Below are 27,240 nucleotides of genomic sequence, written 5' to 3' on the forward strand. Positions count from 1 at the left end.
CTAAATCAGAACTGATTAAGCCCCTTCTACACGTAATTAACACTTCACTCATAACTTGAAAGTATCCAAACGAACTAAAAATTTCAAAAGTGATACCAGTACATAAAAAGGGAGACCCTTCTTATCCATTAAATTTTAGACCATTGGCTATTCAACCATCTTTTGCAAAAATATTTGTAAAGTGTGTGCTAGTACAACTGATGAACTCTTTTGAAATTAATAAACTGTTAGATACGGAACAGCATGGGTATAGAAAAAACAGGTCTACAGTAACTACTGTGATTGTAGAATCTATTTTAGAAAAATTAGACAAAGGGGACAATATTGTTGGCACCTTCTTGGATTTGACAAAAGCGTTTGACAGCGTTGATCATAGAATACTTTTGGACAAACTTGAAACTCATGGAATAAGGGGTAAAGAGCTTAGTTGGATAGTCATATTTTGAAGGCAGGCGACAGTATATAAATATCAAACATTTCAATGAAAATAACCTGTTTGACGTTAAATCTAGCATAAGGAATATTAAGTACTCTGTACCGCAGGGATCTGTGTTAGGGCCATTCTTGTTCCTTTGCTATTTGGGAGGACTGCCGAAATATGCCTATGATGCCTTAGAAAATACCAAAGTTTGTATGTATGCTGACGATATAAGTTTGTGTTCAGCAGACAAATACTTTAACTCACTTGAAACTGAATATAAAGATTCTATTCTTATTTTAAAAAACTATTTGAGTAGAAGAAACCTATTACTAGACGACGATAAAACAAAATTTGTCCATTTCATTTGCAGAAATTCTAATATTAAGAAATTAGATGAACTAGATAATAAGAATGAAATTAAATTTTTGGGCATTTGTCTTGATAGCACGCTTACCTGGGAAAAACATGTATTAAAAATTAGCAGGAGGATTAGTTCAGGAATTTATGCACTTGGAAGGCTGGCACCCATTTGCAACACAGTAACTTTCAAATCAGCTTATTTTGCCACTATACACGCACACATTTCATATGGAATTGAAGTATATGGAGGGACAAGTTTAGCTAATTTAAACAAAATACTAGAACTACAAAAGAATCAGTAAGAATAATTTTGAATATTAATAGTAATCAGCAGTCATGTAGGTCACTTTTTAAGAAGCTAGGATTTGTGACTGTGTATGGCCTTTACATCTACAAAACAATTTTACATGTAAAAAATAACGAGCACTCATTCAATAGGCAATCAAATGTTCACGATTACCATACAAGATATAGAAATGATTTCATTATAATGGAACATAGCAGAGAAAAATTTAAACAAAGTCCTACATATATGGGAATGAAATTCATGAGGTACCTCCCGAGTAGCATCAGAAGCGAAACGGATAGGGCAAGATTTAAAATCAAGTTGAAAAAGTACCTAATAGAGTTAGAAAACTTATAGTTTTGAAGAATTTCACCGGGGGAATTAGGGATACATTACCTACCTTGTTTGTTATTGTATTGTCTCTTTTTTGTTGTGTTTCTTTCTAACTTCCTAGTTTTATATTTAAGAATAGAAGTATTTTTTAATGAGATGTCGCATTCATGTACAATATACACTGTATGTCTTGAATAAAGAGATTGATTGATTGAACATGTTGTATATGGTGTTTATAGGATAGAGTTCGGTCTATAAGTGTAAATCCCAGGTACTTGGGCAAGAAAATTAAATTTTCCCTCAACTTCACACTAGCTTCCTTATTATTCAGATGAAAGCAGCAAACCTCTGTTTCTCTCATTTTGGTCTGGAGCCTCCACTTGTGGAAGTAAGCTGAAAGGGAAGACATGTCTTTAGTCAGGCTGCTTGCTGTTGCTACCATAATCCTGTCCTGAATGGCTGTAGCAATGTCATCAGCATACACAAATATTCTTGATTTGATATTTGGCAAACCAGCACTATACAAATTAAAAAGGAAGGGGATAAGATAGATTCCTGTAGCAAACCATTGTTAAATTTTTGTCGTAATCATATTATTTATCGACCAAAATAATTGTCTTTCTCAAACTATTGGTTCATCAATAATCCACTTCATTTAATAAAAATAATGTTCACCTTTCATTTTCGTCAATTCCAGAGACAATAAGGCTTTGTTCAACTTCAGTTTCCACGTATCAAGTAGAAGTGGAATTTCAGTGCCTAGAAAAGCTTTTCAAATTTACACTTTGGAAATGTAATTATTTGGTACATATATTATTGATAACATGTTGATTCCGGCTCCTAAATCTTTCAAAATTTTATCACCTTGAAATTTCAACGTATTTGAACTTGTGAATCTTCCACAATTCTATGATCACTGTGAATAAGTTAGAATTTCATAGTTGGGGTAATATGTGTTTCATGTCTACCCTACTTTTTTCGGGATTTTTTTGCCTATTTCATTTTTAAGTTGAACCATAAACTGGCTATAATGAGGAATATTGAAACTGTAGCTTTAATGAATCAAAACTACTTTCTATTGATTTTCATTTGAGAGAAGTTCTTCACACTTTCTTCAATAAAGTTTTCAGTTGAAAACATAATCTAGATTTTAATACTCATTTTCTTTTTTTCTCAGGAGGAATCAAAACTTGTGTTTAGAGCTGTGGGGAGTTCTCGTTTAAGACCCTTCAGTATATCTTTGAATAGAGACCAAGACTCAAAACTTACGGGATATGCATTTATGAATGAAGAAAGCCTACAACTTTTTACAATCTGTGAGTATTATTTATGAATGCTATTAGAGTTTGAGTTTAATACTTTATGATCTTGATCTTGATTTAAGTCTAAACCTTCACTGAAGTTGTGTCCAAATTAATTTGACCTGATCTGAAGACTCAATCATTGTTAAAATAGGTACCAGTTTCATCTTTTATGTGTGAGGGGTAGTGAAATAAGTATAGTAAGAGGTCATAATAATGACCTAATTGACGAATTATATTTAACAAAATTCCAACGTTTATGAAATCCTCTCCACCAACGTGCTTTTAGCGGATACTACCATTTTGTGTCACTTATTCCCAGAATATTACTTAATGAACAAAATGAATGAGTTCTTGAAATGCAATATGCTATCGCCAACACTGTAACTTGTAACTCCACTATTAGGAATTTCATAGGAGGATTCTCAATAATTCAAATCCTCAATTTAACAAATATGTATCCATTCTGACGTTTGTGTTTACTAAAAATAAAACCATTTTCACTGTTTTAAAGGGTCTGATGGAAACTTGTATGCCCTGGAGTTTTCATTATCTACACTAGACAGCATCGAATCACAATATCCCGGAAAACTGATTATGAATGTATCGGCTGTGGACACAAAACTGAAAGTAGCACTGCTTCCTCTCAGTCCATATCATATAGCTGTGTATGGCTCTGATCCTAGCGAAGAAGGTACGTTTATACAATTGTCCTCCTTGTTTTATAATATTCAACAAATACTTCATAACTTTAATATGAACGCGGAGGAAATCATTATTATTATAAAACTAACTTCTATTCTCAATCAACTATATTATAGCCTATCTTTGAATTCTTAAATATTTTTGTATGATTTGATACTCTTGTATTGTTAGTCATTATAGGGTCCAACAATTGAATAAACTATTTTGTGTTTTTTTCCTATTCACGTCAGATCTTCGAGCTCAAACCAAAAATGTATACATTTCTAGCTAAAAATATAAATCAATTTGCTTTTCAACTACTTCACTATAGCCATCGAAGCCTTTACTGATCTTCTCTGCTTCCAATATCCCTTTTTTAATCCCTATCTCTAAAACTTCATTCTTTCATCCCATCTTCAATCTGATTCTTCCTTGAGAATGATATTTCCCTTTGATAACTATCTCATTTATTCACTTGCCATCTATTCTGCAGGTATGAGAATTTTACAAGTCTCAGTGTCTTCATAGAGATTTTTCATAAACCTTTAAAATAATATCTTCAAAGTATTTTGCTCTACATTTGTTCTTCTTCAATTTTCCCTCCAGTCATATGTTGATTGGAATGATAATACATTATCCTTTTCAGAGAGTCGACAATAATTGTATAATATTATTAGTTGAGACACCGCCGATTTATGTATTTACATCACATTATTATATTATCGTTGTTCAAATTGCATTCAATCTTCATTCTTATTAACAAATTTCTCATACTTTGTAATATTCGTTGACTAATTAGCTATTCTGTCATTCAATGTAAATTAGTGTATATAAGCGAATGTATATGTGTATAAGCGAGAATATACACTACAACATACACATACACATACGCATACATGAACAAAGAACTCTAATCCAAATCTAATTCATAGAAATTACCATTGGGGAAAAGTTTTTTCTATTGATCTTTCGATCACTCTGTAGATTGAAGATTTTGCATCTCTAGGTAACATAAATGACAGATTTAATTGAATTTCAATTCTCAACCTTGCAGAGCTTTGAGAGGTCAACCTAACCTTGGAGAATCGGTTATTTCCTTACATTTTGTTCATTCATTCTTTTCAATTTATATTAGACCTATGATAATATATCACTCAATTAGCTGTTAATAGTGTAGAATGTAGAATGACAAGAGAATCATGGCCTGGATCACATTCATATTAGACCCATTTTACAAGATTGGGCAGGAACAACTAAGCAGTTTTAAAGAGCAATAGAATGAACTTTAACATGAAGAAATTTTTTTATTTTTTAAATCGGTCGGATATACCATTTTATATTAATTCGGTTAAAAAATAATACTTTACCTTGTTGGTGAAGGCCGTTTAGTAGCAATGCTCATTTTATGAAGTTTTATGCTGTTCTTGCACACATATCGCTGGGTATGGCATTAACTTTGTCAATAAACCGTTGTTCCAACGTTGCAAAATATGATGACGCTCTTCGAAAACCTCTCCCTTCAGATATTCCTAAAGAAAGAAGTCATGAATGGTCAGATGTGGTGACCGTGCTGAACAACCAACACCTAATATCACCTTTCAAAGTAAGGTGTTCCAAATTGATCACGCATCGAAGTCAGAATGGATTGATAATAAGTAGTCACTTTCAGGGGCCTCAGGGTCGCTTTCTCCAAAGACCGTTCGAACTAAACTCGATTAACTTTATACCAAGGGTATAAACCAGTATTTAACCAGCGCTTCTGATTTCGACTTTCCCTAAGATTTCTATGTTTAGCTTAAACCAATGTACCTAGAATTCTATTCTAGGTACCTTGGTTTAAACTGAAAGTACGACTGTTGGCAACCATGTTTTATATAATAAATGTGTTTTTGCTTAAAACTTGACTGATCAAAAAAGGAGAAAATTACAACTCATATTCAGAATAATACCTATTATAATTTTTTTTACATAAATTTACTACATCAAGATCTGCAATAAATACCTATATTATATCATTTGATCAATAATTAACCCAAGAGAAATTTATTTGAACTGTAACATGCTGTTGAAATGCTGATTATTCAGCTTATTCCTGGTAAGCTTATTTGAATCTAATGCATTGAGTCCAACATGTCTTGGTCTTTGACGAACAGCATTATCTTCACCACCTAGGTCTTGAAGGGCTTCAATTGCTTGAATTTGTTCATCTGTGGCAGGAGGAACTTGCTTCTTTTGTCTGATGCATTATGTTGTGGAGCACAGCGGTCGCAGCAATGACAGATTGCGTAGTTTCAAGTTTCAACCTTATTCCTAGAATTAAAATGGGAAATCTTCTTTTCTAAAAGCCAAAACACCTTTCAATTGGGTTTATGGTTCTGATTTGTGATTCCTGGTACAAATCATTCTCATACACCCCCTATTCTAAGCCTCTATTCAATTCACTGCAATTGAATATATGATAGTAATACCCACCTTGCAACTATATTAGCAAAACAAATACAGGGCGTTTCAAAATGTTCTTCGGGGCTAAAAAAATTCACTACAGGAAGGCTTACCTAAATGAAAGTTGTACGTGCAGATGCAGGGATTCAAACAGTTTTTTTAGTATATATAAAACTTCAATGTGTGCTCCTTTGGTGATACGGCATACGTCAACACAAAAGTCTAGCCCAATCACGCCCTAACATGTCTCTTTGGATAAAGGTGACCGCATTGATTATGCGATCCATCAGCTCAGCGATATCGTTCGGCATTGGTGGGGTGAAGACCTTGTTTTTCACACAGCCCTAGAGAAAGAAGTCACATGACGTGAGGTCTGGTGATTTTAGTGGCCACAGCAGAAGTTGTTGGTCTTCCTCAGACGCGTGTCATATCCAGGGTCGAGGCAGTGTTGTGTTAAGGTACTGTCGAACCTCATTATGAAAATAGGCAGAACAACCGTCTTGCTGGAAAATGAAGTCATTTAATGGCTAAGGCATAATTGCAACATTTCCAAGTACGTCATGCCGTTTACTGTCGTTTCTGCAAAAAAGAAAGGCCCATTTGGTGGCAGTCATTTTCTCTACTGTCTACACCTAGTGGGTAAACGGTCAACCAACTGCTCAGTACCCGTGGAAAAACTGTTTGAATTGCTCTTTCGTACAGTACTTGTTTCATTATTGTAAGTGAAATAGTTTCTTGTAATGAATTTTCGTAACCCCGAAGAAAATTTTGAAACGCCCTCATTTGCCTCGCTAACAGCTTGAACATTCAAAGAGAACAGGCCTTTTCTGTTTTGGCAGATTTTTGGAGCATCACTAACTGGAAAACTAATATTTTTTCATGAGAACAATGAATCGCCTCAATGCAATTTGGGAAGCGGGCCTTCCCATGAAAATCTTACTTCACTTGCTTCCTTGCAGGCATAAAAACTATGTGAGGAAGTAATCCTCTTATACTAATTTCATAACTTAACTAGCGATAGAGTAGTGAATTCCACTTTGGTCAGGTAGGAAAGTACCACTAGTAGTAAGAAACTGAGTTGCATTTCATAAAAAAACCGCGAATCAGTTAGAAATTTAAACTCAGAATATAAAGGTCTATTTTCAGAGTTTTCATGTTATTTGTTCTCTTATCATACCTAAATCCATACTGGCTGTCCTTTTTGACGTTCTAAACCTCATGAAAGAGTCCTCATCCCAAAAATTGAAGTGATCAACCCTATTTCTTACTTTTTGTTGGGCTTCCGATCCGTGGCCTCTAGCTCTACAAACTCTTTGTCAACATCGAGAACGTCCATCAACTCTTCCATTTTCATTTCTATTTAAACACTACTAGTACTTCTGTGAACAGTAGACCTCACACAGTATTCTCATCCACAAGTACCTGATTGAAACTATAGACTTTGTTATATTCCTGTATGAAAATACAGCAATAGACTGGCTTCTCCACACATCTGTGTAATCACTTGTCAGCTGATTTATGATGAATAATTCTATAGCCTGATTTTCACTCTAATATTGGCGTATGGAGGAGGCTCCTTTTTCCTTTTATATTATCCTTGAAATGCAAAATTTCCAAAAACCTTGTATATACGTCGACGCGCAATTAAAAAAGAAACATACCTGTCAAATTTCATGAAAATCTATTACCGCGTTTCGCAGTAAATGCGCAACATATAAAAATTTAAACATTAAGAGAAATGCCAAACCGTCGACTTGAATCTTAGACCTCACTTCGCTCGGTCAATAATATACAAATATGTTATGCACTAAACACATACACTATAGACACTATTAAACTTTCGGGTTAAAGGTTAAACCAGGTGACGAGCTGGTTTAATTTTTAGGGCGTTTAAACTGACAAAATAGATTGGGTAAAAAGATTTTTGGTTTGAACTTTCAGCTAAATGGGTTTAATAGTTGAACCATCTTTGGAGAAAGCGACCCTCAGAGTTGTAAATTATTATTGTAGGGTTCAGTTTTTAAAACGTTTTAATCAACTCACTTTCCTTCATATCTATCTTGTATTATACCTTCATATCTTCCTACATGATTGTCTATAACTTGCAAACTCTCTTATATTATTTGTGCTAATCAATAAATTCATGTTTTCTACCTTATACTGTCTTCTGTGAACTAAGCTGTGACATTTTAATTTGAATTTTAGTTTTGATTTCAATTGGTTTTAGTATCCTAACCCAGTTAGGATTCTTTGTTACATTTTTTCTGTTCAATTTTTTTTCCAAAGTGAACAGTTGTCAGTGGTATAAAGAGGAATCAACTCTGTAGAAGATCTCATAGAATAACAATCACTAAGATGCAGGAATTCATTGATTGCCTCAACGTATTGAATCTATTTGCCTCAACCTCATAAGCAAAACTATTTTTTAAAGGCTACCAATTTTTGATAATCTGAAATTAGTAGATTCATTTATTCAACCAATTATGTTTCATGTAATGTTGAATAACCATTTTGATATTACACAGGTGCGCTGCTAGTGATAATCAACGTGTGGCACCGACTGATACAGTGCCGCTACTTCTTCAAGCTGTATTGCACGTCGCCGAAACTGTGGCATGGAGGTGCGTCCGATCTGCTGCTAATAGTTGGCAACCACTTGGCAGTGGCTCACTTCCGCCTGGTCGCCCAGCAGTTGGCCACCCTGCTTGGCACACAGACCACGCCCACACCGGCCACGCCCACACAGGCCACGCCCACCGCCACCGACGAGCAGCACAGTCAGCCTGCCACCGCCGAGATGGTGGCGGAGGTTCCTCACACCCCTGACCAACTGCATGCGCGAATTGACAGTCTGCTTGAGAGTGGTTAGTATCCAAACATTTAGTACATTTTGAGGTGTTCATTGTAAGGTGTTTTTGCTGCCATTTATTTATTTATTCATTCAATCACTCACAATTACACTACTTTAAGAGATGAACTACAGGCTCAAGTCTTAAACGGTTTTAATATTAATTTATATAACAGTCCAAATGAAGGGGCGGCTACAACAGGGAGGCGCTCGAACACTGACCCCTGTCATTTTGAGGCTAATTTAGTAATTAAAAAGATTCAATAATTCATATTAATTCATATTCAACATCATCATCATCAGGCGTGGTTCACTTAAGGACTAATGCATAATAAACGAAAAAATATCTTGGACAATATTTTTCTTTAGTGAGGCTGACATTATAATCGCAGTGGAGAAAGAGAGGAAGAAGTACGTTGCCGATTCTCTGCCTTGCTACTGCCTTCTACAGAAGTTAGCCGATACCGGTATATCAGAGGCTGGCCACTAACGGGGAACATGCATGATACACAGTTGTCATAAACATCACAGCTGTGATCACAGCGAAACGCTTCGAGCAAATTTTTTTTGAGGTTAGGTTTTTGTATCTCAAATATTTTTTTCTTCTCCGCTGTTCTATCTGAGGTAAAATTATTTTCCACCATTATACAAATCATAATGGTTCCAGTGGTCTATTTATTGTTATTGGTTGTTTATTTTATGTTAGAAGTCTTTCACTGAGAATGTGCATGATAAACATGGATGACATGCATGTTTATTATGCATTAGTCCGTGATAAGTGAACCAAGCCTGATGATGATGATGATGATTGATATTTTGAACGGACGGGAACTAGACGAACTGAGATTTCGACAAACTGAGACGCTCTCTAACAGCTGATTAGTGATTTTTTTCTCAGAAGGAATTTCTATAAGACCACCACAAACGGCGGCCTTTTTTTCTAGACTCAGGTTCGGTAGTATATAAGAGGTCCTGGGTGAGGCAACAATACGATGAGGTTTGTCCTATTTGGTTTTTGACGCACTTTCATTATTTAGCGGAGCAGGGTGAAGGTGATGGAGATTTTCGAATTGGTAACAAGAAGAGGTATTCATTTGAGTTTATAGCATAGCATAGCGGTAGCAGCGTAAACGAGAGAATTTTTAGGATTGCAACCAGAGCACAAGTAGAGGTACACGACTCGAGTTCCAGCGAGTGAATGCCCGGGGGGTGGCTGAATTGAATTGAATTGCCTTTATTAAGGGTGGAGTTAGGACTCAAGGACCTCTCTGCCACACAACCCCATGGTGTTGAGAGAATGCGAGGTTTTGCCCGGGGCAGGGTGGTTAGATAATGCCCGAGCTCAGCTACAGTAATAGCTAGATAAGAAGCTAAGGCTTCCTAGACCAAACAAAAAATTGATGATAATTGGCGCGGTTACATTTGAATAATTCTAAATAAAATGACTTGTGTCTAACTTAATATGAATACCAAACATGGATGCTCTACCATTAGTGGCCAGACTGATACAACTGTAATCTCAGTATTTTTCATTCTTGTTAAAAATAACCAATTAATATTATTTGTCAATAAATGATATGTTTCAATTATTTAATGATAAATTTTCATAATTGAGACTAAATGCTTTTTTCATCAATTTTATTTCTACATTGTTCAAAAACTATCTGTCAACGTTGTGGAGCTAGAAAAGGATAGCGCTATTTGCTTTGTTGAAAGATAGAAAAGGATAGCTAATCAAATACTGCCATTATAACATGGACCTCACTTTACAGGGTGTTCACGAACTTCCTATCAATACTCTAGGGCATTGTTCCTGGGTAAGAAACATATTATCTAAATATCATATTTAAATTGTCCGGAAGTCTTCAGTTACTCACACAGCGGCCATTTTGCTTTTTTCACCTATGTTTTTTTCTAAATAATGGTTAAACATACGAAATTGAAACTTTGCACAATCATTTATAACAACTAGGCCAAGCTATAAAAAAATATTATAATTTTTCAAATTCATAAAACAAAATGGCGGCCATTTAAAAGTTTGTTTCTTCAATAACTCAGAAACCGCTGGTTTTACAAAAAAAAATACAAGAATAACTTTTTATAGTAAATTTAATTACCTATCGATTAGTAGCTGATGTTTTAAGATTTCACCAATATTAACTGAGATATGGCAGCTTTAGTGATAGGACACCGCTGTGGGTTAGTTGCAGTGCATGCCAAGGCATGCGGCTAAAGTCTGCTAAAATAATGCAGCAGTCTCCGTCTGCTTTGTATGTCATTTGTAATCTATTTTAGATCATTTCAAACAATAATATTAATGTTACATAACCCTCTTAGTCTAAAGCCGCCATATCTCAGTTAATATTGGTCCAATCTCAAAACATCAGGTACCAATCGATAGGTAATTAAATTGACTAAAAAAGTTATTCCTGTAAATTTTTGTAAAACCAACGGTATCTGAGTTATTCAAGAAACTATATTTTAAATGGCCGCCATTTTTTATGAATTTGAAAAAATATCATAATTTTTTGTAGCTTTGTCTAGTTGTTATAAATGATTGTGTAAAGTTTCAATTTCGTATGTTTAACCATTATTTAGAGAAAAATGAGTGAAAAAAGCAAAATGGCCGCTGTGTGAGTAACTGAAGACTTTCGGGCAATTTAAATATGATACTTAGATATGTTTGTTAGCCAGCAACAATGCCCTAGCTATAGTATTGGTAGTGAGTTCGTAAACACCCTGTATGTAGGATTCATATGTAATTTGTGTTGTACAGGCCTTTCAGAAGCAGCCATAGCCAACCTGTTCTTCCCAGTCTACTTGGAGAAGGGCGACACAGGCATGCTGCAAGCGCTGTGCGGCAGCAGTCAGCTAGTGGACGTGCCAGCCGAATGGCAGCTGAAGACGCTGGCCCTTTGCATGCAGCCGGGTCGCGAGAGCATCCAGCCTCTGGTCGATCAGCTGTTGTCGCAGCCAGTGCAGAACGACGACCGAACACTGGCCTTGGCGCGAGGCCTTCTGCCCGCAGACCACGTGGTCGGCCTCATTGATCAGCTGACCGAACGCCTCGTGCAGCGGCCCTGCTGCGCGCGCACCCTCGACTGGGCCACCTTCGTCGTCGACGCCTTCTGCCAGCACTTCCTCTTCTCCAAGGACGCGGCCGCCAACACTGCACTCGCCAAGCTCAGGAATGTCATTGACAACCAGGTAATGTCACAATCTACAGTTTAGTTGCGTACACAGTCGATTGACTGCGGAGTTGTCGGATTAGTGATTCACTCATAAGATGTCCTGTGGTGAGCAAAGTATGATCAACTGATCATAGATCTTAAACCTCAATAGGCCTATCGTAAATGCTGGAAAATATGTTCCTCATCATATTTTGAGATTGAAGAACATACTTTCCAAAACATGTATGTACACACATTTATTCATGCATTGTTGTGTCATCACAGCGAAAGGCTTCAAACAAAAATCTTGAGGTTGAATTTTTATATCTTTAATTTTTGTTGTTAATTTTCTCTTTGTTACTCTATTTGAGGTTAAACTAGTAGTTCTGTAAAAATTTGATTTCGTGCAGTTATAAATCACAGCCTCCTCTAATACTGTCCATCAGAGTGAGTTCAGTCATGTCATGTATTGTTGTGTCGGGAAGATATCTGTATGAAAACGGCCAATGGGTTATTGGGTTGGCATATCAACAATGCTTATCATCTGTTGTGAACAACTATCACCAAATGCTAATTTCCTGCAAGACATACCTATACTCTGTCCAAACAGGCATGAGCTCTGAAGGATTAGGCCGACCCTCCTACTACTCACACACTCAAGCGCAGTCTCCTTTTGTGTGTGTGTGAGTAAAGGGACGGTCTGCCTACCTTTATACTATGTAGTATAAATAGTATATCAATGGTGCAGGTAGGCCGGGCGTTTGTGCCTGCGCGTGGGGGAGCGAGGGTCGGCTTAATCTTTCAGGGCTCATGGCAGTTTGGACAGACTATACAAGTCAACATATGCATAGAAATCGGGGATGTAGCCAAAGTCAACTCTTAAGCCCCGCCCAAAATTCCAAAAACATTCCCTGCAATTAGGCCACTATTCTACAGAGCAGCACGAATTATTCCATGACAACCTAATAATTTACTTGTTAGTTGTGGCATCATTAGATGCTCACAGCAAATATTAGATAAGTGACACAAAAATGTTTGAGCCGGATCTCACCTCTGAGATATCTTGCTGAAGGTCCTTCAGCGAATCGAACCCTCAACCACATCAACCTTTCGCTTAGGAGTCGAGTGTGTTATCAAGTGAGCCACTCGAAACGCTCTGATGATAGATTGCGTGGTGATGGGGGTTTTATCTTGTTTAGGCATTGAAATTCAATCACAGTCAGTGTCGCCAACTTTTTTGTGCTGATCCTCTATATAACCTACTGACTATTTTGTGCTGTCATGTTGCTAATCTGGAGAACTGTACGCAAAGAACATTCCTTTCAAATTTCCTGATAATCTATTGTAAAACCAACGGTATCTGAGTTATTCAAGAAACTATATTTTAAATGGCCGCCATTTTTTATGAATTTGAAAAAATATCATAATTTTTTGTAGCTTTGTCTAGTTGTTATAAATGATTGTGTAAAGTTTCAATTTCGTATGTTTAACCATTATTTAGAGAAAAATGAGTGAAAAAAGCAAAATGGCCGCTGTGTGAGTAACTGAAGACTTTCGGGCAATTTAAATATGATACTTAGATATGTTTGTTAGCCAGCAACAATGCCCTAGCTGTAGTATTGGTAGTGAGTTCGTAAACACCCTGTATGTAGGATTCATATGTAATTTGTGTTGTACAGGCCTTTCAGAAGCAGCCATAGCCAACCTGTTCTTCCCAGTCTACTTGGAGAAGGGCGACACAGGCATGCTGCAAGCGCTGTGCGGCAGCAGTCAGCTAGTGGACGTGCCAGCCGAATGGCAGTTGAAGACGCTGGCCCTTTGCATGCAGCCGGGTCGCGAGAGCATCCAGCCTCTGGTCGATCAGCTGTTGTCGCAGCCAGTGCAGAACGACGACCGAACACTGGCCTTGGCGCGAGGCCTTCTGCCCGCAGGCCACGTGGTCGGCCTCATTGATCAGCTGACCGAACGCCTCGTGCAGCGGCCCTGCTGCGCGCGCACCCTCGACTGGGCCACCTTCGTCGTCGACGCCTTCTGCCAGCACTTCCTCTTCTCCAAGGACGCGGCCGCCAACACTGCACTCGCCAAGCTCAGGAATGTCATTGACAACCAGGTAATGTCACAATCTACAGTTCAGTTGCGTACACAGTCGATTGACTGCGGAGTTGTCGGATTAGTGACTCACTCATAAGATGTCCTGTGGTGAGCAAAGTATGATCAACTGATCATAGATCTTAAACCTCAATAGGCCTATCGTAAATGCTGGAAAATATGTTCCTCATCATATTTTGAGATTGAAGAACATACTTTCCAAAACATGTATGTACACACATGTATTCATGCATTGTTGTGTCATCACAGCGAAAGGCTTCAAACAAAAATCTTGAGGTTGAATTTTTATATCTTTAATTTTTGTTGTTAATTTTCTCTTTGTTACTCTATTTGAGGTTAAACTAGTAGTTCTGTAAAAATTTGATTTCGTGCAGTTATAAATCACAGCCTCCTCTAATACTGTCCATCAGAGTGAGTTCAGTCATGTCATTTAATGTTGTGTCGGGAAGATATCTGTATGAAAACGGCCAATGGGTTATTGGGTTGGCATATCAACAATGCTTATCATCTGTTGTGAACAACTATCAACAAATGCTAATTTCCTGCAAGACATACCTATACTCTGTCCAAACAGGCATGAGCTCTGAAGGATTAGGCCGACCCTCCTACTACTCACACACTCAAGCGCAGTCTCCTTTTGTGTGTGTGTGTGTGAGTAAAGGGACGGTCTGCCTACCTGTATACTATGTAGTATAAATAGTATATCAATGGCGCAGGTAGGCCGGGCGTGTGCCTGCGCGTGGGGGAGCGAGGGTCGGCTTAATCTTTCAGGGCTCATGGCAGTTTGGACAGACTATACAAGTCAACATATGCATAGAAATCGGGGATGTAGCCAAAGTCAACTCTTAAGCCCCGCCCAAAATTCCAAAAACATTCCCTGCAATTAGGCCACTATTCTACAGAGCAGCACGAATTATTCCATGACAACCTAATAATTTACTTGTTAGTTGTGGCATCATTAGATGCTCACAGCAAATATTAGATAAGTGACACAAAAATGTTTGAGCCGGATCTCATCTCTGAGATATCTTGCTGAAGGTCCTTCAGCGAATCGAACCCTCAACCACATCAACCTTTCGCTTAGGAGTCGAGTGTGTTATCAACTGAGCCACTCGAAACGCTCTGATGATAGATTGTGTGGTGATGGGGGTTTTATCTTGTTTAGGCATTGAAATTCAATCACAGTCAGTGTCGCCAACTTTTTTGTGCTGATCCTCTATATAACCTACTGACTATTTTGTGCTGTCATGTTGCTAATCTGGAGAACTGTACGCAAAGAACATTCCTTTCAAATTTCCTGATAATCTATTGTAGCGTTTCGCCATAATTGTGGAACAAACATGCATACATAAATACATAAAGAGAGATGCAAAACCGTCAACCATTATTTAGAGAAAAATGAGTGAAAAAAGCAAAATGGCCGCTGTGTGAGTAACTGAAGACTTTCGGGCAATTTAAATATGATACTTAGATATGTTTGTTAGCCAGCAACAATGCCCTAGCTATAGTATTGGTAGTGAGTTCGTAAACACCCTGTATGTAGGATTCATATGTAATTTGTGTTGTACAGGCCTTTCAGAAGCAGCCATAGCCAACCTGTTCTTCCCAGTCTACTTGGAGAAGGGCGACACAGGCATGCTGCAAGCGCTGTGCGGCAGCAGTCAGCTAGTGGACGTGCCAGCCGAATGGCAGCTGAAGACGCTGGCCCTTTGCATGCAGCCGGGTCGCGAGAGCATCCAGCCTCTGGTCGATCAGCTGTTGTCGCAGCCAGTGCAGAACGACGACCGAACACTGGCCTTGGCGCGAGGCCTTCTGCCCGCAGGCCACGTGGTCGGCCTCATTGATCAGCTGACCGAACGCCTCGTGCAGCGGCCCTGCTGCGCGCGCACCCTCGACTGGGCCACCTTCGTCGTCGACGCCTTCTGCCAGCACTTCCTCTTCTCCAAGGACGCGGCCGCCAACACTGCACTCGCCAAGCTCAGGAATGTCATTGACAACCAGGTAATGTCACAATCTACAGTTTAGTTGCGTACACAGTCGATTGACTGCGGAGTTGTCGGATTAGTGATTCACTCATAAGATGTCCTGTGGTGAGCAAAGTATGATCAACTGATCATAGATCTTAAACCTCAATAGGCCTATCGTAAATGCTGCAAAATATGTTCCTCATCATATTTTGAGATTGAAGAACATACTTTCCAAAACATGTATGTACACACATTTATTCATGCATTGTTGTGTCATCACAGCGAAAGGCTTCAAACAAAAATCTTGAGGTTGAATTTTTATATCTTTAATTTTTGTTGTTAATTTTCTCTTTGTTACTCTATTTGAGGTTAAACTAGTAGTTCTGTAAAAATTTGATTTCGTGCAGTTATAAATCACAGCCTCCTCTAATACTGTCCATCAGAGTGAGTTCAGTCATGTCATGTATTGTTGTGTCGGGAAGATATCTGTATGAAAACGGCCAATGGGTTATTGGGTTGGCATATCAACAATGCTTATCATCTGTTGTGAACAACTATCACCAAATGCTAATTTCCTGCAAGACATACCTATACTCTGTCCAAACAGGCATGAGCTCTGAAGGATTAGGCCGACCCTCCTACTACTCACACACTCAAGCGCAGTCTCCTTTTGTGTGTGTGTGAGTAAAGGGACGGTCTGCCTACCTTTATACTATGTAGTATAAATAGTATATCAATGGTGCAGGTAGGCCGGGCGTTTGTGCCTGCGCGTGGGGGAGCGAGGGTCGGCTTAATCTTTCAGGGCTCATGGCAGTTTGGACAGACTATACAAGTCAACATATGCATAGAAATCGGGGATGTAGCCAAAGTCAACTCTTAAGCCCCGCCCAAAATTCCAAAAACATTCCCTGCAATTAGGCCACTATTCTACAGAGCAGCACGAATTATTCCATGACAACCTAATAATTTACTTGTTAGTTGTGGCATCATTAGATGCTCACAGAAAATATTAGATAAGTGACACAAAAATGTTTGAGCCGGATCTCATCTCTGAGATATCTTGCTGAAGGTCCTTCAGCGAATCGAACCCTCAACCACATCAACCTTTCGCTTAGGAGTCGAGTGTGTTATCAACTGAGCCACTCGAAACGCTCTGATGATAGATTGCGTGGTGATGGGGGTTTTATCTTGTTTAGGCATTGAAATTCAATCACAGTCAGTGTCGCCAACTTTTTTGTGCTGATCCTCTATATAACCTACTGACTATTTTGTGCTGTCATGTTGCTAATCTGGAGAACTGTACGCAAAGAACATTCCTTTCAAATTTCCTGATAATCTATTGTAGCGTTTCGCCATAATTGTGGAACAAACATGCATACATAAATACATAAAGAGAGATGCAAAACCGTCAACTTCAATCTTAGATCTTGAGGTTGAATTTTTATATCTTTAATTTTGTTGTTAATTTTCTCTTTGTTACTCTATTTGAGGTTAAACTAGTAGTTCTGTAAAAATTTGATTTCGTGCAGTTATAAATCACAGCCTCCTCTAATACTGTCCATCAGAGTGAGTTCAGTCATGTCATGTATTGTTGTGTCGGGAAGATATCTGTATGAAAACGGCCAATGGGTTATTGGGTTGGCATATCAACAATGCTTATCATCTGTTGTGAACAACTATCACAAATGCTAATTTCCTGCAAGACATACCTATACTCTGTCCAAACAGGCATGAGCTCTGAAGGATTAGGCCGACCCTCCTACTACTCACACACTCAAGCGCAGTCTCCTTTTGTGTGTGTGTGAGTAAAGGGACGGTCTGCCTACCTTTATACTATGTAGTATAAATAGTATATCAATGGTGCAGGTAGGCCGGGCGTTTGTGCCTGCGCGTGGGGGAGCGAGGGTCGGCTTAATCTTTCAGGGCTCATGGCAATTTGGACAGACTATACAAGTCAACATATGCATAGAAATCGGGGATGTAGCCAAAGTCAACTCTTAAGCCCCGCCCAAAATTCCAAAAACATTCCCTGCAATTAGGCCACTATTCTACAGAGCAGCACGAATTATTCCATGACAACCTAATAATTTACTTGTTAGTTGTGGCATCATTAGATGCTCACAGCAAATATTAGATAAGTGACACAAAAATGTTTGAGCCGGATCTCACCTCTGAGATATCTTGCTGAAGGTCCTTCAGCGAATCGAACCCTCAACCACATCAACCTTTCGCTTAGGAGTCGAGTGTGTTATCAAGTGAGCCACTCGAAACGCTCTGATGATAGATTGCGTGGTGATGGGGGTTTTATCTTGTTTAGGCATTGAAATTCAATCACAGTCAGTGTCGCCAACTTTTTTGTGCTGATCCTCTATATAACCTACTGACTATTTTGTGCTGTCATGTTGCTAATCTGGAGAACTGTACGCAAAGAACATTCCTTTCAAATTTCCTGATAATCTATTGTAGCGTTTCGCCATAATTGTGGAACAAACATGCATACATAAATACATAAAGAGAGATGCAAAACCGTCAACTTCAATCTTAGATCCCACTTTGCTCGGTCAATTATTTTTATATCATTATGATTTCATATTTCCCAGTGGTTTATTTATTGTTATTGGTTGTTTATTTTGTGTTATAAGCTGCTTTAAACAGTTTTTTGTTTGAAGCCTCTTGCTAATGACACAAAATGCATGACTAGTATGTGTGAATACACTACTTGTCCTGTCGTTAGTGGCCACTCTTACATAGATAGGCCTATTGAGGCTTAAGCACTATGATCATTTGATCACAATTTGCTCACCCCACAATACCTTATGATCACTCTTACATAGATAGGCCTATTGAGGCTTAAGCACTATGATCATTTGATCACAATTTGCTCACCCCACAACACCTTATGGCCACTCTTACATAGATAGGCCTATTGAGGCTTAAGCACTATGATCAGTTGATCACACTTTGCTCACCCCACAATACCTTATGATCACTCTTACATAGATAGGCCTATTGAGGCTTAAGCACTATGATCAGTTGATCACACTTTGCTCACCCCACAACACCTTATGGCTACTCTTACATAGATAGGCCTATTGAGGCTTAAGCACTATGATCAGTTGATCACACTTTGCTCACCCCACAACACCTTATGGAGTGTTCTAATTGAATTAATCTGACAATTCCCCAGTCTATCGACTCTGGTGAAGAATAAACTAATCTACATTTGTATGAGCTAAGGCTCTGGAACTAATAGAATGATTATTGGTTTTACTAAACTATATTCTACTCTATTGTAATAGAGAGATTTAAGTCACTCACTCACATACTGGCAATCTGTATCTCAATATTAATTTACTATACAGGGTGTTTATCAACTCCTTACCAATTCTCTAGGGCATTGTTCCTGGGTAACAAACATATCTAAATATCACTTTTTGTTTAGTTGAGAAGTTGATATTGTGGTAATTATTCAGATTTAAATCTGTGGTTTTTGACAATTTCTTAGTCTTTTTTATTCAATATCTAAATATCATATTTTAATTGTCCGGAAGTCTTCAGTTACTCACACAGCGGCCATTTTGCTTTTTTCACTTATTATTTTTTCCAAGTAATGGTTAAACATACGAAATTGAAACTTTGCACGATATTTTATAACAACTAGACAAAGCTACAAAACAATTATGAAAATTTTGTTACATAACCCTCTTGGTCTTGGCATGTGTTTAGAAAAGCTGCCATATCTTAGTTAATATTGGCACAATCTTAACAAATAAGGTACCAATCGATAGCTAATTAAATTTACTAAAACTATATACAGGGTGCGGCAGTCAATCGCGCATTTTTGAAATAGGTGTAAAAAATAAACGGACGTAGATATCAAAGTTATATTCATAAAATATTTTTCTACATTAAAAAGCATTTAAGAAACATTGAAAATAATCACTGTTTGAAAATAACATCAGCAAGATGGCTTCCCGAGTACGGCATTAGCGCAGGCAATTTGCGAAGCTGTTCATAACATTACGAAGCATAGGCTGAGGAATTCTTAGGCTGAGAACTTTAGGTATTGGAGTGACCAGAACCCGCAACAATTACATCAAAAACCTCTCCATTCATCTAAGGTAACAGTTTGGTGCGCATTGTCCTCGTCGGGTATCATAGGCCCTTATTTTTTGAAAACGAAAGAGAGCGATCTGTTACTGTGAATGCTGAGCGCTATTCAACAATGTTAAGGACATTCTTCATTCCTCAGCTTCGGCAACATGAAGTGAATGAAGAAACATTGTTTCAACAAGATGGAGCAACAAGTCACACAGCCCGCGTGAGCATGAATGTTCTTAACTGAGTTTTTCCAAACCGAGTGATTCCCCGCAATGGCCCGGTTCCGTGGCCGCCCCGTTCACCAGACCTCACTGCGTGTGATTTTTCTTGTGGGGTTACCTAAAAAGTAAAGTATACGAAGAAAGACCTCATACTGTTGGTGAACTGAAGGCAAGAATCCGGCTAGAAATTGAGAGAATTCCTCTTCGTGATGTTATGAACAGCTTCGCAAAACGCCTGCGTGAATGCCGTACTCGGGAAGGCCGCCATCTTGCTGATGTTATTCTCAAACAGTGATTATTTTCAATGTTTCTTAAATGCTTTTTAATGTAGAAAAATATTTTATGAATATAATTTTGATATCTACGTCCGTTTATTTTTTACACCTATTTCAAAAATGCGCGATTGACTGCCGCACTCTGTATATAGTTTTAGTAAATTTAATTAGCTATCGATTGGTACCTTATTTGTTAAGATTGTGCCAATATTAACTAAGATATGGCAGCTTTTCTAAACACATGCCAAGACCAAGAGGGTTATGTAACAAACATATCTAAATATCACTTTTTGTTTAGTTGAGAAGTTGATATTGTGGTAATTATTCAGATTTAAATCTGTGGTTTTTGACAATTTCTTAGTCTTTTTTATTCAATATCTAAATATCATATTTTAATTGTCCGGAAGTCTTCAGTTACTCACACAGCGGCCATTTTGCTTTTTTCACTTATTATTTTTTCCAAGTAATGGTTAAACATACGAAATTGAAACTTTGCACGATATTTTATAACAACTAGACAAAGCTACAAAACAATTATGAAAATTTTGTTACATAACCCTCTTGGTCTTGGCATGTGTTTAGAAAAGCTGCCATATCTTAGTTAATATTGGCACAATCTTAACAAATAAGGTACCAATCGATAGCTAATTAAATTTACTAAAACTATATACAGGGTGCGGCAGTCAATCGCGCATTTTTGAAATAGGTGTAAAAAATAAACGGACGTAGATATCAAAGTTATATTCATAAAATATTTTTCTACATTAAAAAGCATTTAAGAAACATTGAAAATAATCACTGTTTGAAAATAACATCAGCAAGATGGCTTCCCGAGTACGGCATTAGCGCAGGCAATTTGCGAAGCTGTTCATAACATTACGAAGCATAGGCTGAGGAATTCTTAGGCTGAGAACTTTAGGTATTGGAGTGACCAGAACCCGCAACAATTACATCAAAAACCTCTCCATTCATCTAAGGTAACAGTTTGGTGCGCATTGTCCTCGTCGGGTATCATAGGCCCTTATTTTTTTGAAAACGAAAGAGAGCGATCTGTTACTGTGAATGCTGAGCGCTATTCAACAATGTTAAGGACATTCTTCATTCCTCAGCTTCGGCAACATGAAGTGAATGAAGAAACATTGTTTCAACAAGATGGAGCAACAAGTCACACAGCCCGCGTGAGCATGAATGTTCTTAACTGAGTTTTTCCAAACCGAGTGATTCCCCGCAATGGCCCGGTTCCGTGGCCGCCCCGTTCACCAGACCTCACTGCGTGTGATTTTTTCTTGTGGGGTTACCTAAAAAGTAAAGTATACGAAGAAAGACCTCATACTGTTGGTGAACTGAAGGCAAGAATCCGGCTAGAAATTGAGAGAATTCCTCTTCGTGATGTTATGAACAGCTTACCAATTCTCTAGGGCATTGTTCCTGGGTAACAAACATATCTAAATATCACTTTTTGTTTAGTTGAGAAGTTGATATTGTGGTAATTATTCAGATTTAAATCTGTGGTTTTTGACAATTTCTTAGTCTTTTTTATTCAATATCTAAATATCATATTTTAATTGTCCGGAAGTCTTCAGTTACTCACACAGCGGCCATTTTGCTTTTTTCACTTATTATTTTTTCCAAGTAATGGTTAAACATACGAAATTGAAACTTTGCACGATATTTTATAACAACTAGACAAAGCTACAAAACAATTATGAAAATTTTGTTACATAACCCTCTTGGTCTTGGCATGTGTTTAGAAAAGCTGCCATATCTTAGTTAATATTGGCACAATCTTAACAAATAAGGTACCAATCGATAGCTAATTAAATTTACTAAAACTATATACAGGGTGCGGCAGTCAATCGCGCATTTTTGAAATAGGTGTAAAAAATAAACGGACGTAGATATCAAAGTTATATTCATAAAATATTTTTCTACATTAAAAAGCATTTAAGAAACATTGAAAATAATCACTGTTTGAAAATAACATCAGCAAGATGGCTTCCCGAGTACGGCATTAGCGCAGGCAATTTGCGAAGCTGTTCATAACATTACGAAGCATAGGCTGAGGAATTCTTAGGCTGAGAACTTTAGGTATTGGAGTGACCAGAACCCGCAACAATTACATCAAAAACCTCTCCATTCATCTAAGGTAACAGTTTGGTGCGCATTGTCCTCGTCGGGTATCATAGGCCCTTATTTTTTTGAAAACGAAAGAGAGCGATCTGTTACTGTGAATGCTGAGCGCTATTCAACAATGTTAAGGACATTCTTCATTCCTCAGCTTCGGCAACATGAAGTGAATGAAGAAACATTGTTTCAACAAGATGGAGCAACAAGTCACACAGCCCGCGTGAGCATGAATGTTCTTAACTGAGTTTTTCCAAACCGAGTGATTCCCCGCAATGGCCCGGTTCCGTGGCCGCCCCGTTCACCAGACCTCACTGCGTGTGATTTTTTCTTGTGGGGTTACCTAAAAAGTAAAGTATACGAAGAAAGACCTCATACTGTTGGTGAACTGAAGGCAAGAATCCGGCTAGAAATTGAGAGAATTCCTCTTCGTGATGTTATGAACAGCTTCGCAAAACGCCTGCGTGAATGCCGTACTCGGGAAGGCCGCCATCTTGCTGATGTTATTCTCAAACAGTGATTATTTTCAATGTTTCTTAAATGCTTTTTAATGTAGAAAAATATTTTATGAATATAATTTTGATATCTACGTCCGTTTATTTTTTACACCTATTTCAAAAATGCGCGATTGACTGCCGCACTCTGTATATAGTTTTAGTAAATTTAATTAGCTATCGATTGGTACCTTATTTGTTAAGATTGTGCCAATATTAACTAAGATATGGCAGCTTTTCTAAACACATGCCAAGACCAAGAGGGTTATGTAACAAAATTTTCATAATTGTTTTGTAGCTTTGTCTAGTTGTTATAAAATATCGTGCAAATTTTCAATTTCGTATGTTTAACCATTATGCCGGTGTTTTTGCCTCACCTACTGTACTAATGCATGTGAGCGTAAATTAATAACTATTATTACTATAATAACACTATTATAACATAATAACTATCATTCATAATATCATGAATAAAGATATCATTTCGTTATTATTTATAATTGAATAAATTAACATTTTCTTAATTTTTATGTATGAATCTTAGTTTAAGTGCAGTAGCATATACTTATATTTATTTTTTGTAAAGCTTTTTTGTATTTTGTTTTTGGTTACAAATAAAATTCATTCATTATTTGGAAAAAAATAAAAAGTGATAAAAGCATGAAATGGACGCTGTGGGAGTAAGTGAAGACTTCTGGACAATTTAAATAATTGATATTTAGATATGTTTGTTACCCAGGAACAATGCCCTAGAGTATTGGTAATTAGTTCGTAAACACACTGTATATTCATGAAAAAAAATTGATCTCATGTCTCATGATTAAACTTTATAATTGCATCTGCTTTGTCTAATTATAGACAATGATAAGAAACCCAATGTTAATCAGTTACTTTGTTTATAAAGTGAATCTCACTATAGGTTATTTCTTTCAATTGTATCCTATCCGCAACGAGCTGGCTACATTGTAGTACTAGGCCTGGGTTCAGTGTTAGCTGGCTAGATGTATGCATTAAAAATATTCATCACTATTTTAGAGTGTGTTTTCATAGAAAGCGGTCAGACAAAATTATGGCGGTCAAATACAAGCGTTCTAGTTACATTTATTAATTGAAGAACAATCTAATATGAGAATGAAGATATTGATACTGAAGCTATAGAGAGCTAGTATTTGTAGCTTCAGTATCAATAATTAAACATTATGAGCATCTCTCTCTCTCTCTCTCGTACCAATCCAATACTGGACTTCAGGTTCCATGTATTCAACGCCTGGCCGTTCTCTTCACACACACTGGCTTTCAACTCGGGCTGACTGAAACGTGTTATGCAACGTTGCATTTTTCGTGATGCTGGAGCATCATACTAGCGATGGCCGTGGGTGGCAGTATGCGCTTCCGAGCTGAATAACTACTGATTGAGGCAACTGCGTTTTGTCCAATTATCCTAGTAAATGTTATTTGACTCATTATTTCCTCACCTTATTAACAAACGAACAGGATTAGAAGGAACGCTAAAATAGTAACACTTTATACAGAGTGGGTGAAAAGTCCGAGAACGGCTCAATATCTCATAGACAAACGTTATTTGATGATTGGAGTGATTGGGGATCCTACTCAAATTGAAAATACTACTTTACTATGGCATTAAAAATCTGGTCCACCATCTTGGATCCGCCATATTGAATGCAACTTTATTTTTTAAATAGGAAGGTGGTCATGAGATGGATGATTTCGATACGAAATTTCAAGAAAAAAATGAATGGTGAGAACCGCATATCGATATCTCAAACCGTTCAGAAGATATTCACATTATTAATCAATATCATGCACATCAGAAATGAATTAATACATACGTGGTATTGAATTATAATGTGAATATCTTCTGAACTGTTTGAGATATCGATGTGCGGTTTTCACCATTCATTTTTCCTTGAAATTTCGTATCGAAATCATTTATTGCATGACAACCTTCCCATTTAAAAAAATAAAGTTGCATTCAATATGGCGGATCCAAGATGGCGGACCAGATTTTTGAAGTCATAGTGAAGTAGTATTTTCAATTTGAGAGGGATCCTCAATCACACCCACCTTGGAATCACAATCTTTTATGAGATACCAAGCCGTTCTCATACTTTTTTCTCTCCTTTCTGCTTTGAAATTTCGTATCGAAATCATGTATCGCATGACCACCTTCCTATTTAAAAAAATAAAGTTGCATTCAATATGGCGGATCCAAGATGGCGGACCAGATTTTTGAAATCATAGTAAAGTAGTATTTCCAATTTGAGTAGGATCCCCAATCACTCCAATCGTCAAATAACGTTTGTCTATGAGATATTGAGCCGTTCTCGGACTTTTCACCCATCCTGTATGTATAGTAACTATAAGTTATGATGTCATATTAGCCGTAGCCTCTACCTCCAGTTGGTTATTTACCTCACTGCTTGATTTTGTAGTGTGTTTTGACGAAAAATGAACTAATCTGCACCTACTCGCACCTTGTAACCGCATCATTCCAATTGCTGACATGCAAGTAAAGCCACACCTGTTATGCAGCGTTCTCATACCACTAATGTCCCGATATTTCTGTGGGATGGAGACGTGATGACGAGGAGAGAGATGACATGACGGGCATTTGTGGCATGCACCATTCTAGGCCGTTGTCAGAGTGTCATCGGAATGCTGCATGACAGGTGTGTACACGGCTTACGTCGCACCGAGTAATGTCCGGGACACACAATAACCGCACCGACGTACGGCCGAGTGTCGGGCGTGCTACGGCGGGTGAGAAAACAAAGGCTTTCAAACGTTCAGGGACACATACTAACGCACCGCGCCAGCACCGTCACCGTGTTTGTTGCCCGCGCCACTGGCAACTGTGAATATTTACAAAAATATTCATCATCATGGCGGGCACTGCATGTTTTGCACTTCCTTCCGATCAGTCTTTTAATAATTCATAAATTATTTTAGTTATTTCTCTGCATGGAAACTTTATTTAATAGGCTGTGATTTCCAAAGCTATTGTGAAATACTGAAATACTTTTCAAGAACATGAAAGTATAAACAAGTCAGTCAGTATACATTTTTAATGTTAATCCTTATTTTCAGATGAAAAATATGAATGTCTGGCAAGAACTCGTCACTCTAATAAATGTTGTTACATTGAAGCAAGAAACGAAAAATCGAGCAAAAGGATCTAAGAAGGATTCTTCCATTTATATATGTGAAGAGTTGCCTTTATTTGAGAAATAAATCAATAGTTTATAATGAAGAATAGTTTTATTCATACACCTACCATGTAAATAGCAATGTGATGTACAATAAAATAGCAGTTATTATATTTTATTATTGTGTCATTAAATATAGCTTTATGATATATTCCGGTAGCTATAATGTATAGCTATTCCTCTGGTTGGCATATTTGAGAAACTGTGTCCACTGTCTTCAAAGTTGGAGTATCTTATATTGCTTAATCTGTTTTTCAGTACAGTATCCTTTTAGATAAGATATCCAGAAATAACCATTTTATAGCTATCAATAATAAATTTCTGTTCATTCCCTTACCACGTTATTGAAAGCAGAATGTCATATGTTTTAACCAAGGTACCTAGAATAGAAGGTACTGGCCACGCGCATCTCGATCTTTTAATTATTGATCAGAGTCAGATGATCGGTGTGACGTCATTGGTGCTCTAAATATCTATTCTTCCTATATTTTCAATGTTAAATTGAGCAACTTTGTAAGTCTTTTTCTCAAAAAGTAAATAACTTTCAAGTCCCGTTCACATCTCCTACGATTCATGCAATATTCATCTTCAATTTTTCTAGAAATTTAATACTTTTGGACGGCTGGATCTTTCAGAATGATCGATTTTCTAAGAGCCTGTACATCGAATACCTATTGCTCTCTTATTGAAAATTAACATGCTTTCCCTGGCTCTTTTGTAATTCAATTACTCAATGATAATGAATTTGATAAATCGATCATTGAATAAGGAATTAAAAACGCGAAAACATTGATTGTACTATAATATTATCTCTCTCACAACCCTTTATCTTGTCTGTGTACTGTATATTATATGTAGAATCAATCAATAGAACATT

At 37.5% G+C, this 27,240-nt stretch overlaps 1 protein-coding gene across 2 annotated transcripts in view; it reads left to right on the forward strand.

The window, feature by feature from the left end:
- Window positions 1-26,410, forward strand: part of LOC111047345 (nucleolar protein 11) — a 37,087-nt gene extending 10,677 nt beyond the window's left edge. The window contains exons 4-8 of one of the 2 annotated variants that reach the window (XM_039428095.1): window positions 2,578-2,716; window positions 3,216-3,395; window positions 8,353-8,691; window positions 15,525-15,955; window positions 26,245-26,410. In XM_039428095.1, coding sequence (XP_039284029.1) covers window positions 2,578-2,716; window positions 3,216-3,395; window positions 8,353-8,691; window positions 15,525-15,955; window positions 26,245-26,388 — 1,233 coding nt within the window. In that variant the 3' untranslated portion in view covers window positions 26,389-26,410. Of the gene's footprint in view, window positions 1-2,577; window positions 2,717-3,215; window positions 3,396-8,352; window positions 8,692-11,451; window positions 11,883-15,524; window positions 15,956-26,244 lie in introns of both variants that reach the window. The other variant, XM_022333081.2, reaches the window with a different exon arrangement.
- The last annotated feature ends 830 nt before the right edge of the window (window positions 26,411-27,240 follow it).

Source organism: Nilaparvata lugens, chromosome 5 (genome assembly GCF_014356525.2).
Source record: "Nilaparvata lugens isolate BPH chromosome 5, ASM1435652v1, whole genome shotgun sequence".
Lineage (NCBI taxonomy): Eukaryota > Metazoa > Arthropoda > Insecta > Hemiptera > Delphacidae > Nilaparvata > Nilaparvata lugens.